The following is an 18,097-nucleotide window of genomic DNA, read 5'->3' as shown; positions in this document are numbered from 1 at the left end:
GCAACTTTTTCGGTTGATCGATTCGTGCTTCTGCAAATCCTAACACAATTAAAACAAAGGAAATAATATTAGATTTATAATAAAAATAATAGAAATTTTACTGAAATTACGACTAAAATTTAACAAATAAATTTATGTATTATTTTTTAAAATTTAATAAAAATATTAGATTAATAATTGGAAATAAAAATTTTAATAAATAAATTATTTCTTTATCAAATAGTTATAATTATAAACATTTCATACGAGATCAATATAGAAATTTGATAACAAATTCTAACATGTATTATAAGATCGTATTTATGTCAAATTATCAATTTATCATCTCTAAATAATGGTTTAATTCAAAATATTGAACAATTAAGAATTTAAATTAGGCCTAAATGATAAGATTAACAAACAAGAAACATATTTTTACAATAATATATCAATAATTTTTTATATACTTGATTTTGATTAGACTCATAACCAATTCAACCCGAATTAACTTGATCTAAAGGTTAACATAAACCGAAAATCAACTGATTCGATATTGGCCCGACCCAAAATCTAATCGATATGGTTTTAAACCAACCCAAAAATTAACTAATCCGATATTAACCCGACCCGGTATTGACCCGATCCAAAAATCAATTGATCCGAAATTGATCTGAATCGAAAAACAACTGATTCGATAATCACCCGACTTGAAAATTGACCCGACTTGATCTAATTTACCATACATCCGAACTAGATCTGCATCAGATCCGAATAAAATTAAACCGAATTTAATATAAACCCGAAAAGACCCGACCCAAAAACGATCTGAATGACATGTTTGCCACCTCTATATGTCCTCTTATTTGTTAATATTATCATTTAGGCTTAATTCAGTTATAAGTCTAATCAATATATATAGATTTTTAGTTCGGTTTAATTTTGGTTTAGGTTACTTTAGGACTGTGTTAAATTTGGTTCGAGTTACTGTCGATTTAGTTTAATTTTGGTTCGAGTTATTTTCAGTTTGGGTCAAACTGGATATGGGTCCATATTGGGTCAACTAAATTTTGGGTAGGTATGGTTCAGCTTGTGTATGGTTCGGAATTTCAGATCAAATTTGATCATTATGTTCGAAATCAGGTATTGGATCAGATAAATCAGGTTTGGATTAAGTTTTCCAGTTCTACCACAACTTGTCCTCACTGCCTTATCTTAATCATCACTTACTAAGGATTATCTCCTGACAAATAGGTATACAACATGTTACGATTGTTATTTTTGTTGTTTCAGTTTTATCCATTATATGTACTTTGGATGTAAATTTTCCAATCTGTTTCACTTTTGTGGCTTTTGAGATGTGGTGTTCTGCAATCAACTAACGGTGATGAAGAATAACATTGGCTTTATGGGGATGGAAGTAGAGAAAGCTGACGGTTAAGTCAGAAATCGATTTTTTGATTCATCGAAGGGACGAGTCTAGAGTTCATTGGTTGAGGAATTCATGGTGGATATCCAACTTAATTATCTAACTTTAATGTGGTCAAATGAGATCATGTAAAGACTCATAGTATACATTTCTATTTTCGTATCTCTTTGAAAAATAAAATGCACACTTGTGATGAGCTTTTTTTCTCTTAATACATTCATAGCTCAGGCTTTAGGTGGTTTTAGTGAGAAATACTTGATGAATTTACCGATTTTGGATGAATACTATTAATAATTTCATAACCTAGTGTTGAGTGAGTATTCCTTTCGCGGATGACTAGATAAAGTTTTCACTAGAGAGGATGATTTTTCTTAAACTCTTAACTCAAAAGTTTGAATGATCCTATTTGAGAATGACATATTGAATTCACCTATTAAAGATGTTGAATATTTATTCTTAATAATTCCTCATCCCAGAGTTTGGGGCATTTGGGTAGTTTATTTTAATGAAGTTGAAGAAATTTACCTTATTTTTTGTGAGGTTGAGTTGTTGTAGAAGTTTTTAATTATTTCATAGCCCAGATTTGGGTGTGATTTATGTTGAGATAAACTTGATGAAATAACCTTGGTAAGTGAGAAGGACTAGCCACCTTTTATGAAAAACGTTGGGTCATTTTTCTAATTCACCTTAATCTTAGAAAGTTCAAGATTAATTCACTTATCTAAGAGAGAAATTACTTATCATCAATATGAACTAGTTCAAGTTACGTCACCATTGCTTAAGCTACTAATCTCGCTATGTTTTTCTCATGTTTTACCTTCAACGCTGTTATTTTTTACAAAATAATTTTTTCTTATTAGTGGAGGAATATTGTTAATGTTTTGAACTAAAACATTTTTAATGTTTTGAACTAAAACATTTTTAATGTTTTGAACTAAAACATTTAAGTATTTCAATGCTAGTAAATGGAATGGCATTTTTTGTCATCATCAGGGATGGACTTAGGTGGGGACGGATAGGGGCGATCACCCCCTAAAATTTAAAATTATCATATATTTTTAGATTTTTTATGTATTTTCTATTGAAAATCTATTTTCACCCCTTAAAATTTTACAAGTTCAAGTTCACCCTCTTTTATAAGTTCACATTCTCCCCTAACATAACATTTTGCATCCATCCCTGGTCATCACCATTCATTTTATAAATAGTGGATAAGTCTTCTTATTTGAGATGTTTTAAGCAAATATTTTTTTGAGACACTATAATTCTTCTTATTAGTGTCTTCCTGACTTTTTTTAGTGCCAAAATTATAACTCCGGTGATCGAAGATTTGAGATAGACAGAAAGATTAATAAGAAAAAAAACAGTTAGATATCTGGAAACAGAAAATATACGAAAGAGGAAAACATAGATTAAAAGACATTTCATTATTTCACTTCCTTTTAGAATACAAAGCCCTTGGTTATTTGTAGCCCAATAACCAAAGACACAACCCATAACATAAACTCAACGACCCATAACAGAAATACAACAAACGTTAACCAAATGTAACCAATTACAATTAATTTAACTATTTTAGATATAATACAGACTCTTATACACTATCATTCTCTTGGTTTCTATTTTTCCTTCAAAGTTCTTTCAAGGAAACAACACCATGATAAAACTGAAACTAACAAAAAAAGGCAGGGGAATGGGTTTTATCAGAATGTCAGCAAGTTTTTCTGCAGAAGAAACAAAGTTCACAAGCAATTATCTAGTAAGGACCTTTTCACAAACAAAATGAATATCAAGCTTAACATGCTTTACACGAGTATGATGAGTAGCATTAGAAGCCATTGAGATGGTGGATGAATTATCATACCAAACTATTGGACTTCTCGAAAGAGAAACCCATACTTCAGTCAACAAATGCTAAATCCAAACAATTTTAGAAATAGAATTAACAAGACTTTGATATTATACTTCTGACGTGAAACTGGACATCACAGTCTACTTCTTCGAGCACCAGGCTACATGATTACCACCAAGGTAAATACAATACCCAATCTTCGAATGACGATCATCAAGAGAGGCTGTCAAATCAGCATCAATGTATCCCACCAAATTAAAGAACTCATAATGTTGATAATACAACCCATGTTTAAGAGTACTACACAAATATTTGAGGATACACTTAACAGCCTTCCAGTGAACCACATATGGGTTATTCATGAATTGGCTAACCTTATTAACCGTAAAGGCAATGTCAGGCCTCGTTAAAGTGATTTACTAAAGGCCTCTTACAACACTGCGATACAAATATATATCTTCAAAAATAGGCCCATCATCATACTTTAACTTAGGGCTAACCACCTTAGGAGTAGAAGTTGGATTAAATTGTAGCATATCAATTTTGGTCAACAATTCAACAATATATCGTCTTTGACTAAGCATCAAACCAGTAGAATATTATTGAACTTCCATTTCAAGAAAGAACCCAGCTTGCCCGATATCCTTCAATAAGAATTCAACATTGATCTTCTTCATTATCTCATCAATCTCAACACCATTACATCATATAATGATAATGTTATCGACAAACACCATCATAAATAAGCTAGAGTTTTTTGAATTCCTAATAAAAAGAAAGGAATCAGCTTTAGAGTCAATAAAATCCAACTTGGAAATCATGGTGGACTGTGGTGTTTGATACCATGCTCTGGGTGCTTGTCGAAGCTCATAAATTGTTTTCTTGAACTGACACACTTATTTGTCACTCAAAGGCCCATATTTCTCTAACCTGAGTGGTTGAGGCATATATATCTCTTCAGATAATTGCCTATTCTGAAACATATTGTTTATATCAATTTATCTAATTGACCAGTTATGAAGAACCGAGGTTGCCAAAAATAGTTCTGATAGTGACAGTTTGAACCATATCGGACTAAAAGTCTTACGAAAACTAGTATCAACCACTTGTGAGTACCCTTTGGCCACCAAACTGGCTTTAAATCGATCAACAGATCCATCTAGCTTACGCTTAATATTGAAAAACCACTTGCACCTAACTGGTTTGCGCGTGGGAGACAACAGCTGAAGATCCCAAGTGTCATTTCTGATCAAAACAAAGTACATCTCTGCTTTACTTCTCATGATCATAGAATGAGTATTCTGAATAATCATGACCATAGCAGTAGGTGATGTGGATGTGGATGATGAATGATGTGGTAGGAAATAGGAAGATGTATGAGATGGTGATGGAAGTAATGATGGATATGAGAAATAAAGTGGTATAGAAAAAGATAGAGAATGAGATGAGGATGTAAGTGAAGTAGGATGAAGGAACAATATATAGATGAAGAAAAAATTATAGGTTATTGAACAACACCAAAACCATAAAATACAACACACCAAATCTTCAACAAAAACTATCGAATTACAATAAATCAGATAAAGAAAAACAATGATCTGAGCACAAAGATAGCCAAAATATCTCTCGAGATAAGAGAGAAGTAAGAAAAGAGAATAAATCAAAGAACCTGAAGAAAACAAACATATAAATCGAGCCACAATAGAAACTCCTTCATCGAACCACAACAACACAGGAACATATGGCTAGTAAGCCAAAACTTGGCTCTGATACCATGTTAAAAATTATAACTCATGTGATTGGAGATTGGAGATTTGAGATAGACAGAAAGAATAAAGAGAAACGAGATAATTAGATCTCTGAAAACAGAAAATACACGAAAGAGGAAAACGTTGAACAAAAAGCTTTTCATCAATACAATTCCTTGTAGAATACAAAGTCCTTGGTTATTTATAGCCCAATAACCAAAGACACATCCCATGACAGAAACTCAACGGCCTATAACAGAAATACAACAAACATTAACCAAACGTAACCAATTATAAATGATTTAACAATCATAGATATAATATAGACTCTTATATTCTAACACTGAGTTCTAATTCTTACTTTGAAGAAGAGTACTACAACAAAAGTTCACTCAATCTTTCAAGTGTACAAAATTTAAAAAAGTTGTACTAACCTTAAGGTGTCTTTCATTCGTCCATTATAGTGATTACACACTTCATGATGAAATTGTTTATAAGGCAGTGATTTACAACGACACGATTATTGTTCTAATTAGTTATTTTATATTTGTCAATCAATGTAATACCTCGTAACGGTCAATTTTTCTAACATAAAATGTTTAATAAATATGTGAATTAAACGTAACATGCTTATGCCATAATTTAATCTGATGTTATTAGTAAATATAACGTCAAAAGTAATTTTATGTTCCAAGATTATCATTTTGGTTAAAAAGAAAAGTCATCCAAGGAGGACAATTCTACAATGCATGTCATACACCAAAATGTACCACTAATTTTGTATGGTAAAATTTTTAAATAGTCGTTAATCTATACTAAAATCATCCTTTTGAACATTAAACTTTGAAAAGTTACATAATATCTCATTCAACCCCTCAATTGTATTTCAAAATGAATATACCATCTTTAATTATAATTAAAGGGATAATGTAACATGTTAAATTAATAAAAAAAAATATCATTTGAACCCCCTCAATTGTAAACTAAGTTTTATTTTGATATTTTTAATATTTCAAAAATAATTCTAAAAACTAATTTTTAAATATATATATATATATATATATATATATATATATATATATTCACGGTTCATTTTTAAAATTGTAAAAGTATTTTTAAATATAAATTTATAATTAATATTTTTATTCATAAAATTATAATTTTTTTTTAAAAAAAATATGAATTTATTAATTCAAAAAAATATAATTAGTTTTTATTTAATTGCGATTATATTTAAAAATTAATAATTTATGAGATATGAGATATGACAATTTTAGTTATGAAAATGAAATCATTTTTTTATTAAACAGTGTGATTCAATTCTTTAAATTTTGTCTAATAGTTTTAAATATAATTTTAAAAATATATTTATAATTTCAAAACTAAAATTTTAAAATTCATATATTTAAAAATTATTTTTCTAATTTTTTTGGAATTATTACTTAAAATTATTAAAAAAAATATCAAAAACAAAATTGTAGTCACAATTGATGAAAAATAAGATATTTTTTTAATTTAATACGTCACATTTGCCTTTAACAATAGTTGAGTGTCTTTTTTAATGAAATCTAAAATTTAATACTTATTTTATAATTTTTTAAAAGTTGAATGACTAAAAATATTATTTTATCATAATTTAATAGCTATTTATAAATTTATATCGATAAATATCGATGCGAGTAGGTACTCATCCCATCCAAAGATAAGTGATGATATTCAATGAATCAGCGTACAAATATTGGAACCATATTTTCAAGAAGAAATCCGATAAATGTGAACAATACGAAAAATCAAATCAAAGAAACTAAACTAAACGAATTTTCAGTCACATCATAGTCATCTAAAATCTTTATTAGCCGACGTAAGAAAAAGTAAAATTTATTTCGGAGTTAAAATTTTCAAGCTTTCGGCCTAACCATTTAACAATCTAACAACAAACTAACAAACTAACAGTTGACTAATTTTCTTATTCCTAACAGTCTTAACACAATCTAATCAGCAATTCATGGAATGAATTCCCCATAAATTAACAGCATTTTGAGGCAACGAAAAAGCAAAAAAAAAAAAAAAGAAGGATGGAGAAATTGAAGCTTTGCATTGTGGTGTTAGCTTGTGTTGTGGCATCGGTGGCTGCCCAAAGTGCATCGAACGTGAGAGCTACTTATCACATTTATAACCCACAGAATATAAACTGGGACTACATGAAGGCAAGTGTTTTCTGCGCCACATGGGACGCCGGTAGGCCCTTGGCATGGCGTCGCCGATATGGATGGACAGCCTTTTGTGGCCCTGCTGGTCCTCGAGGTCGACCTTCTTGTGGCAGATGCTTAAGGGTATGTAAATACTACTACGCATTCTTATCTTGTACTACTTACGTAAATTAATTTTGAGGGTTTTTGCCATTGTGTTTATTTGTAGGTGACTAACACCGCGACCAGAGCTCAGGCGACCGTGAGAATCGTGGATCAGTGCAGCAACGGAGGCCTGGATTTGGATGTTAATGTGTTTAATCGACTTGACACTAATGGGCGTGGCAAAGCTAATGGGTTCCTCACAGTCAACTATGAATTTGTTAACTGTGGTGACTAAATGAGTTCCAGCATTGGCTCATTAATAAATGCTTGGTAATACCAAATAATATCACTTCTCAAATAAAATCAATTCTGGAATAAAGATATCAGTAGCACTTGCTGCTTGCTAGCTGCTAATTTTACTTCACGTTTTCGTGCAATATTGACATCAACACTTACTTTATAATTTTGTTGTTAGTAAAATTTGAATCCCAGATATATTGATGATAATAAATAATCAACCATTAAAAATTATAATGCGTAAAGTTTATATAAAATATTATTTGGAAAGATAAATATTGTTCACGTATTAAAACTAACGAAGGTTCAACAACGGATGTGTTTCAGTATCTTATGTTTACTGCTGCTGTCTATATTCTTTTTATCCAAAAATGAATGAAGAAAATTGGTCTTAGATTACAATCAAATTGAATCCCTGTAAGTGATCTCGTTTTCTTACTCTATATTTCTTCCATTTTTGTTTCTTTTGCTTGTTCTCAGCAGCATGACTGCTTTACAGAGCACGCCACAGCTAGCGCCCAATGCCTTATCTTAGTCTTCACTTGCTGAGGATTATCTCCTGACAAATAGATACACAAGATGTTAACGATTGTTATTTTGCAGTTTCAGTTTTATTCATTGTATGTACCTTGGCTGTAAATTTTCCAATCTGTTTCACTTTGTGGGACATGGTGATCTGCAACCAACTGACGGTGATCATGAATAGAGTTGGCTTTGTGGGGATGGAAGTAGAGAAAGCTGACGGTTAAGTCGGAAATCGATTCTTGATTTGTTGAAGGGACTAGTCCAAAGTTTATTCGTTGAAGGGTCATTTTTCTAATTCACCTTAATCTTAAAAAGTTTAAGATTAGTTCACTCATCTAATAGATGAATTACTCATCGTCACTATGAACTAGTTCAAGATATGTCATTAGTGTTTAAACTACTAATCTCTGTTAAAAGTCAGCACCAAAAAACGGTGCATTAATGCACAATTCGGTGCAATGGTCAAAAGGAGCACACAATTGTTGAAATTGCTAAATGGTATAAGCATAATTTAGTCATTGTAATTTAGGATATTTACAAATTAGTCCTTAAAGCTTCAACTATAAATACCCTAGCTCATTTAGCTTCAAAATCATCCCAAAGCATTCTAGCTTTCTTCCAATACTAGAGAGAATTTAGAGAGTTTCTTGAGAGTTGTTTTCTCTTTTTTATCGAGAGAGAATTATCATTGTTTTCTCCTTGGTAGATCGAGAGAGGTTGTAATTCCTATTTTCTCATAGTGAAATTCTTCTACCGTTGCTCGTGGTTTTTACCCTATTTTTTAGGGGTTTTCCACGTAAATTTTGTGTCTCTTTTATCTTCATTTTTATTTTCTCAAATTATCAGTTGCGATTTTGCTCTATCCGATAGCCGTCTTCCGCAACAATTGGTATCAGAGCTAGATTAGAGTGTGTAATATCTGCTTATTGTCTTTGTGGTTGCCACCAAAAGGTGGATCCTCCAACATAATAAAGTAAGAAGGTATTACCCATTCTTTGAAGGTTCCAGAGAACTATTCATGATAGTGAAATAGTGGGAGCTATCCGTAATAGAAGCTATGGCAACGAAATTTGATATTGAAAAATTTAATGGGAGAAATTTCTCATTGTGAAAATTGAAGATGGAGGCCATCCTGAGGAAAGACGGATGTCTAGCAGCTATCAGTGAAAGGTCGGTAGATTTTACAGATGACAACAAATGGATCGAAATGGACGAGAATGCTATGGCAAACTTTCATCTAGCATTAGCAGATGAAGTATTGTCAAGCATCGAGGAAAAGAATACAGCTAAGGAGATATGGGATCATCTCACCAAATTGTACGAGGCCACATCGTTGCACAATAAAATTTTTCTTTATGATGAAATTATACACTCTCCGTATGCCAGAATCTACTTCAGTGACGGAGCACTTAAACACACTGAACACGTTATTTTCTCAGCTTACATCCTTAAGATGTACAATAGGAGAACAAGAACGTGCTGAACTTTTACTTCAAAGTCTACCTGATTCGTATGATCAACTCATCATTAACTTGACAAACAGTAATGTCACCAGTCTAGTCTTCGATGACGTTGCAGATGCTGTTCTCCAAGAAGAAAATCGGCGCAAAAACAAGGAAGACAGACAAGTAAATCTGCAACAAGCAGTGGCATTGATAACGATGAGAGGGAGATCAACAGAACGTGGCCAAAGCAGTAGTCACAAACATGGTAGATCAAAGTCGAGGAGCAAGAAGAATTTAAAGTGCTACAACTGTGGAAAGAATGGTCACTTGAAGAATGATTGTTGGAGTCTAAATAAAAACTTCAATCCACAAGGTAATACCGCAAACACTTCAGATGATGGAGATGCACTATGCTGTGAAGCGTCAACCACCGTGGAAGGAAGAAAAAGATTTGCAGATATATGGCTCATTGATTCAGGAGCAACATATCACATGACCTCAAGAAGAGAATGGTTCCATCAATATGAACCTGTCTCAGGAGGATCTGTGTATAGTTGTAATGATCATGCCTTAGAGATCATTGGCGTGGGAACCATAAAATTGAAGATGTATGATGGAACAATTAAAGTTGTTCGAGATGTGCGGCACGTGAAAGGCCTAAAGAAAAATTTATTATCCTACGGATTGTTGGATAATAATGCAAGCAAGATTGAAACACGGAAAGGAATCATGAAGGTGTTCCGTGGAGCGCTTGTGTGCTGAAAGGTGAAAAGATAGCTGCAAACTTGTACATACTGAAGGGAGAGACATTGCTAGAAGCAGAAGCCTCTGTTGCCTCATGTAGTTCAGATTCTACAATGCTATGGCATCAGAAACTTGGACACATGTCAGAACAAGGAATGAAAGTCCTTGTGGAGCAAAAACTACTTCCAGGCTTAACAAAGGTAACACTTCCTTTGTGTGAGCATTGCATAACAAGTAAGCAGCACCGGTTGGAATTCAACAAATAAAATTCTAGAGGCAAAAATGTTCTAGAATTGGTTCACTCTGACGTATGGCAAGCACCAGTTACATCCCTAGGTGGAGTAAAATACTTTGTCTCATTTATTGATGACTACTCCAGGAGATGTTGGGTGTACCCTATCAAGAAGAAGTCAGACGTGTTTTCAACTTTCAAAAACTTCAAGGCGCGGGTGGAACTTGATTCTGGAAATAAGATCAAGTGTTTCAGAACAGATAGTGGAGGAGAATACACAAGCGAAGAATTTGATGACTTTTGCAAGAAAGAAGGCATCAAAAGACAGTTCACAGTGGTGAACACTCCTCAACAAAATGGAGTGGCAGAGCGGATGAACAAAACCTTGTTAGAAAGAACAAGAGCAATGTTGAGGGACGCAGGCCTAGAAAAATCATTCTGGGCAGAAGCAGTAAATACCACCTGTTATTTGGTGAATCGAGCTCCATCAACTGCAATAGAGCTGAAGACACCAATGGAGATGTGGACTGGTAAACTAGTTGATTATTCAAACCTCCATTTATTTGGAAGTATTGTGTACGTGATGTACAACGCCCAAGAAATTTCAAAGCTGGATCCAAAATCCAGAAAATGCAAATTCTTGGGGTATGTTGATGGAGTAAAGGGGTATCGCTTGTGGGATCCCACTGCCCGCAAAGTGATCATTAGCAGGGATGTTATCTTTGTAGAAGATAAGCTACAAAGAAAAGAAGACAATGACAGCGCTGAAAAGTCAGAGACTACACAGATACATGTAGAAAAGGAGTTTGAACAAGGAGATTCTTCTGAAGCAGAACCAGCACATGATGAACAAGAACCAGAGAGTTCTGAAGCTCCAACAACTCGTCAATCAGATTGTGTGAGAAGACGTCCCAATTGGCACTCAGATTATGTTATAGAAGGAAATGTTGCATACTGTCTTTTAACAGAAGACGGTGAGCCATCAATATATCAGGAGGCAATAAACATCTCAGATGCTTCACTGTGGATGATGGCAATGCAAGAAGAAATCGAAGCCCTTCATAAAAATAATACATGGGACCTTGTGCCACTACCACAAGGAAGGAAGCCAATTGGTAACAAATGGGTTTTCAAAATCAAGCGAAATGGTGACGATCAAGTGGAGAGGTATCGTGCAAGACTGGTGGTCAAAGTATATGCTCAGAAAGAAGGTATTGATTTCAATGAAATTTTTTCTCCTGTGGTTCGACTAACAACAGTTCGAGTAGTCTTGGCAATGTGTGCTACATTGAATTTACATCTGGAACAACTAGATGTTAAAACAGCTTTTCTTCATGGAAATCTTGAAGAAGAGATTTATATGCTCCAGCCTGAAGGTTTTGAAGAAGACGAAAAGAAGAACTTGGTTTGCAAGTTGAACAAATCTCTGTACGGTCTAAAGCAGGCGCCGAGGTGTTGGTATAAGAGATTTGATTCCTTTATTATGTGCCTTGGATACAACAGACTTAATGTAGACCCTTGTGCTTATTTCAAGAGGTCTGATGATAACGATTTTATTATATTACTGTTGTATGTGGATGACATGTTGGTTGCAGGACCCAACAAAGATCATATTGAAGAATTGAAGGCACAACTGGCTAGGGAATTTGAAATGAAGGACTTGGGATCAGCAAACAAGATTCTAGGGATACAAATTCACCGAGACAGAAGTAATAGGAAGATTTGGCTTTCACAAAAGAATTACTTGAAGAAGATCTTGTCACGATTCAACATGCAAGATTGTAAGCCAATTTCTACCCCTCTTCCTATTAACTTCAAATTATCCTCCAGTATGAGTCCTAGCAGTGAAGAAGAGAGGATGGAGATGTCTCGAGTACCGTATGCATCAGTAGTGGGAAGTTTAATGTTCGCTATGATATGCACAAGACCAGACATTGCACAAGCAGTGGGAGTGGTTAGTCGGTACATGGCGAATCCAGGCAAAGAGCATTGGAATATTGTAAAGAGGATCCTAAGATACATCAAAGGGACCTCAAATGTTGCATTATGTTACGGAGGATCAAACTTACTAATCAATGGGTATGTAGATTCTGACTATGCAGGGGATTTGGATAAAAGCAAATCTACTACAGGATATGTGTTTAAAGTTGCTGGTGGAGCTGTAAGCTGGGTTTCAAAATTGCAGTCAGTTGTGGCTACATCCACAACAGAGGCAGAATATGTAGCAGCTACACAAGCCAGTAAAGAAGCAATTTGGTTGAAGATGCTATTGGAGGAGCTTGGGCACAATCAAGAGTATGTCTCTCTGTTTTGTGACAGTCAAAGCGCCTTGCATCTAAGAAGGAATCCAGCATTTCATTCAAGGACAAAGCACATACGATTTCAGTACCATTTCATTCGTGAAAAGGTGGAAGAAGGGACGGTAGATATACAGAAGATCCATACCAAAGACAACATAGCAGATTTCATGACAAAGGCAATCAATACCGATAAATATACTTGGTGTCGATCCTCATGTGGCCTGTCAGAAACGTAAGCAACATGATGGTACAAGGTAGAAAGAATGATGTGAAGATATGATTGTTCCAATCAAATCTTCAAGTGGGAGATTGTTAAAAGTCAGCACCGAAAACGGTGCATTAATGCACAATTCGGTGCAATGGTCAAAAGGAGCACCCAATTGTTGAAATTGCTAAATGGTATAAGCATAATTTAGTCATTGTAAGTTAGGGTATTTACAAATTAGTCCTTAAAGCTTAAACTATAAATACCCTAGCTCATTTAGCTTCAAAACCATCCCAAAGCATTCTAGCTTTCTTCCAATACTAGAGAGAATTTAGAGAGTTTCTTGAGAGTTGTTTTCTCCCTTTTATCGAGAGAGAATTATCATTGTTTTCTCCTTGGTAGATCGAGAGAGGTTATAATTCCTATTTTCTCATAGTGAAATTTTTCTACCGTTGCTCGTGGTTTTTACCCTATTTTTAGGGGTTTTCCACGTAAATTTTGTGTCTCTTTTATCTTCATTTTTATTTTCTCAAATTAGCAGTTGCGATTTTGCTCTATCCGATAGCCGTCTTCCGCAACAATCTCGTTATTGTTCTTCTCGTGTTTTACCTCCAACGCTATCATTTTATATGAAGGTATTCTTTCTTATTAGCGGGGAATATTGTTAATGCTTAGAATTAAAACATTTTAATGTTGTTTAATTTTGATTTAATTAGTATTTTAATGCTATTGAATGGAATGGCTTTTTGTCATCACTAGTGATGGACTAAGGTGGGGTGGGGGCAAAATTATCATATATTTTTATATATATTTTTATGTATTTTAGTGAAAATTCTTTTTATCCCTCTAAAATTTTATAAGTTTAAATTTTTCTCTTAAAATTTTATAAGTTCACATTTGTCCCCCTAACATAACATCCTGTATCCGTCCTTGGTCATCACTATTTAGCTTATAAATAGTTGACAAGTCTTCTCATTTGAGATGTCTTAAGAAAATATTTGTTTAGAAACACTACAATTTTTCTTATTGTTTTCATGACTTTTTTGAATCCTAATTATGAGTATGGAGAAGAGTAGTACCACTAAAGTTCACTTCATCTTTCAAGTGTACAAAATTTGAAAAGTTGTGCTAACCTTAGGATGTCATTTATTATTTGTAGTGATTACACACGTCGGGATGAATTTGTTTCTAAGACAGTGATTTATTACGACATGAATATTGTTCTAATTAATTATTTTATTTTATATTTTTCAATCAATGCTAATACCTTGTAACGATCAATTTTTCTAACATGAGATGTTTGCGTGAAATGAATATGTGAATTAACCGTATCATGGTTATGTCATAATTTAATTTGATGTTATTAGTAAATCTAACGTCCAAAGTAATTTTATGTTCCTAGAATGCCATGTTAGTTAAAAAGTCATCCAAAGATAAGTGGTGATATTCAATGAATCAGCTTACAAATATCGGAACCATATTTTTCAAGAAGAAATCCGATAAATGCGGAACAATAAGAAAAATCAAATCCAAGAAACCAAACGAATTTTCAGTCACATCATAATCATCTAGAATCTGTGTTAGCCGACGTAAGAAGATACACAAAAAGTTAAATTTATTACGGAGTTGTCAAGCTTCGGCGTTACCATTAATAATCTAATAACAAACTAACAAGCTACAAGATGACTAATTATCTTATTCCTAAACACAATCTAATCAGCAATTCATTGAATGAATTCCCTATAAATTCACAACATTTTGAGGCAACGAAAAAGAAGAAAAAAAAGATGGAGAAATTGAAGCTTTGCATTGTGGTGTTAGCTTGTGTTGTGGCATCAGTGGCTGCCCAAAGTGCATCGAACGTGAGAGCTACTTATCATATTTATAACCCATAGAATATAAACTGGGACTACATGACTGCAAGTGTTTTTTGTTCCACATGGGACGCCGGTAGGCCCTTGGAATGGCGTTGCCGACATGGATGGACCGCCTTTTGTGGCCCTGCTGGCCCTCAAGGTCAACCTTCTTGTGGCAGATGCTTAAGGGTATCTAAATACTGCTGTGTATTCCCATCTTACTTTTTGAGTTGATTATGTTATTCGATCTCATTGTTTTCATGTCAATTAATTTTGAGGGTTTTTTCCATTGTGTTTCTGTGTAGAACTCACGCGACCGTGAGAATCGTGGATCAGTGCAGAAACGTAGGCCTGGATTTGGATGTTAATGTGTTTAATCAGCTTGACACTAATGGGATTGGCAATGCTAATGATTTCCTCACCGTCAACTATGATTTTGTTGACTGTGGTGATTAAATGAGTTCCAGCATTGGCTCATTAATAAATGCTTTGTAATAACAAATACTATCACTTCTCAAATAAAATCAATTCTGGAATAAAGATATTAGTAGCACTTGCTGCTTGCAAGCTGCTACATTTACTTCACGTTTTCGTGCCATATTGACATCAACACTTTATACTTTTGTTGTTAGTAAAATTTGAATCTCAAATATATTGATAATAATAAATAATCAATGATTAAAAATTATAATGCATAAAATTTATGTAAAATATTATTTGAAAAGATAAATATTGTCACGTATTAAAACTAACGAAGGTTCAACAACGGATGTGTTTCAGTATCTTATGTTTACTGCTGCTGTCTATATATATTTTTTATCCAAAAACGAATGAAGAAAATTGGTCTTAGATCACATTCAAATTGAATCCCTGTAAGTGATTTCGTTTTCTTACTCTATATTTCTTCCATTTTTGTTATCAATATGGTACGATTGTTATCAAATTTAATCCAAAAAATGGAGGAGGTAAATTGGTCTTAGATCACATTCAAATTGGTCTAAGATCGCATTCAAATTGGTCTTAGATCACTTCTCAAATTGCAAGCTACTGAATTTACTATACGATTGTTATTTTGCAGTTTCAGTTTTATTCATTTTATGTACCTTGGCTGTAAATTTTCCAATCTGCTTTACTTTTGTGGGACATGGTGATCTGCAACCAACCGATGGTGATGATGGATAGCCTTGGCTTTGTGGGGATGGAAGTGGAGATAGCTGACGGTTTACGGAAAAATAAAGGTCTAAAGCAGGCAGTGTGTTGCATAGTTTTTGACCTTCTTCTTCTTCTTCGTTGAATCCGAACCCTAGTTATATGCCACCTTTAAGCTCATTCAAATCGTCATCTCTAAATCCATTCTCACTCACAATCCGAACCCTAGAATGGCTGTGTCAGAAGTTAGCTTTATATATTGTGAAGACAGCACGAAAAAGAATAAGTCGGAGATGCTTTAACGGATAAAGAAAAGGGCAGACATTCATTAGAGGAATTTACCTTTCTTATTCAACCATCCAAATTTTCTCTTTCATTTTCGGTATGAAGGAGAATGGAGGCGGAAAGGATTACTGACGTTCCAATTTTAGATTGGACAGAGTAAATTTCGGGTGAAAAAAGATTCAAATTCTAAATACGTTGATAGATAAAATTTCTTTCCAAATTATAGGATGCAACAAACCATACAAAGGCGCTGTTTTAACTGTAATTGTAATTTCTATTTGTTCATATAACTAACAATGGCGTCCTATGACAGATGCAGTTTGCTTTTTTTATTGCATATGTCCCCCAATAAACCACCTCTACTCTACCTTTATTTTCACCTGAATCTCAGCTACATTCCTGGAAATCAAAAACTAGAATTTCTGGTGTTTCAATGGCTTCCGCAAATGACTACTTTAGCATTTCAGGACCTACATACCTAACCAGGATTGACTGGTCGCTCATCACCAGAGATCGGTGGCCGCCATTTTAGTCAAGGGTGTTGACATGTTGGAAGGCGACCGGCAGCACGGACGTCGAGGTCCTGAGTGTTTGGCTTTATCATGGTGGGAGTTTCTCCAGTTCAGGTATATAGGCCCGCTTATGGAAAGCGATGAATGTATCTTCGGTGCCATTTTTGAATATAAACCTTAGGAGTGTTCATATCATTATAACATTCATGAAAGCCCTCGCTATGTAATCGCCTTCCGAGGCACGTTGATCAAACTCGGCTCACTTGTCAGAGATATTCAGCTGGATATCGACATTATCTGAAACGGTCTTGAACGGACGACTCGGTCCGCAATCGCCATTAATACTGTTCGAGACACGGTAGCTAAGGCAGGGAAATCGAAAGTGTGGCTAACCTGTCATTCGCAAGGGGCGTCCATCGCGATGTTGGCCGGGAAAACGATGGCAAAATCCGGGTTGTTCTTGGAATCATTCCTCTTCAATCCGCTTTACATATCGGCTCCGATCGAGAGAATCGAAGACGAGACATTGAAACATGGGATCCGATTCGCGGGGACGATAATCAGAGCCGGGCAGGCTTTCGCCAATGCGAAGAATGATGAAAACAAGGATTCAAAGACTGAAGTCGAAAACAAAGATCCGTTTTCTGCAATATCTGGATGGATTCCGTGCTTGTTTGTGAATAGAGAAGACCCCATATGCTCAGAATATATAGGTTATTTCGAGCACAGAAGAAAAAAGTAATCCTTTGGAATTGGAGGCAAGTCCATTTCGAGGCAAACGAGCCTAAGTTCACTGGGAAAATCTGGTTTTGAATGCAGTGGGAGTGCAAGGTGTTGAATCTTCTGAACCACTTCATCTTCTTCCTTCCGCAAATTTGATTGTGAATTTAAGCCCTTCACAAGATTTCAAGCAAGCTCGTGGGCTGTGCCAATGGTGGAGGCCCGACCTCGACTTGAAATGCTATTTTTAAGTACATATAAATAACTGCATTTTATAATTTTAAGATGTATATAAACCCAGGGTTTCAAATAGCGTTTGCGGTCGAGCTTTCGGTCGCGTTGTGTTTATCGCGTTTGCGGGCATAGCGGATGCCATTGCGGTCACTGCGGATGTCGCGGTCGTGATTTTTTTTAAATTTCACACAACTTATTCTAAAACATAATAATTATAATTATAATAAAACATTTTTAATGAATTTTAGAATGCTTCAATTTCAATAAAATTTGAAATTTGTATATACATAAAGT

At 34.3% G+C, this 18,097-nt stretch overlaps 2 protein-coding genes and 2 pseudogenes across 2 annotated transcripts in view; all 4 read left to right on the top strand.

Annotated features, from left to right (window-relative positions):
* The first annotated feature begins 3,140 nt into the window (after window positions 1–3,140).
* LOC120124657 (GRF1-interacting factor 1-like) overlaps window positions 3,141–18,097 on the top strand; it is a 33,607-nt gene continuing 18,650 nt past the window's right edge. The window contains exons 1-2 of the mRNA XM_039143263.1: window positions 3,141–3,145; window positions 11,202–11,208. The gene's annotated coding sequence lies outside the window, so the exon portion shown is untranslated. The remainder of the gene's footprint in view (window positions 3,146–11,201; window positions 11,209–18,097) is intronic.
* On the top strand, window positions 7,048–7,643 carry LOC120124659 (pathogenesis-related protein PR-4-like). The gene is made up of 2 exons (XM_039143266.1): window positions 7,048–7,338; window positions 7,424–7,643. Exons 1-2 carry the CDS (start codon window positions 7,081–7,083, stop codon window positions 7,592–7,594), a joined length of 429 nt encoding a protein of 142 aa, XP_038999197.1. The 5' UTR covers window positions 7,048–7,080; the 3' UTR covers window positions 7,595–7,643.
* Window positions 14,829–15,410, top strand: LOC120124660 (annotated as a pseudogene).
* LOC120124631 lies at window positions 16,771–17,820 on the top strand (annotated as a pseudogene).

The sequence above is a fragment of the Hibiscus syriacus genome, unplaced genomic scaffold (assembly GCF_006381635.1).
Source record: "Hibiscus syriacus cultivar Baekdansim isolate YM2019G1 unplaced genomic scaffold, ASM638163v2 tig00110422_pilon, whole genome shotgun sequence".
Lineage (NCBI taxonomy): Eukaryota > Viridiplantae > Streptophyta > Magnoliopsida > Malvales > Malvaceae > Hibiscus > Hibiscus syriacus.
The sequence above is the reverse complement of the archived record's forward strand: the minus strand, read 5'-3'. Positions and strand labels throughout refer to the sequence as shown.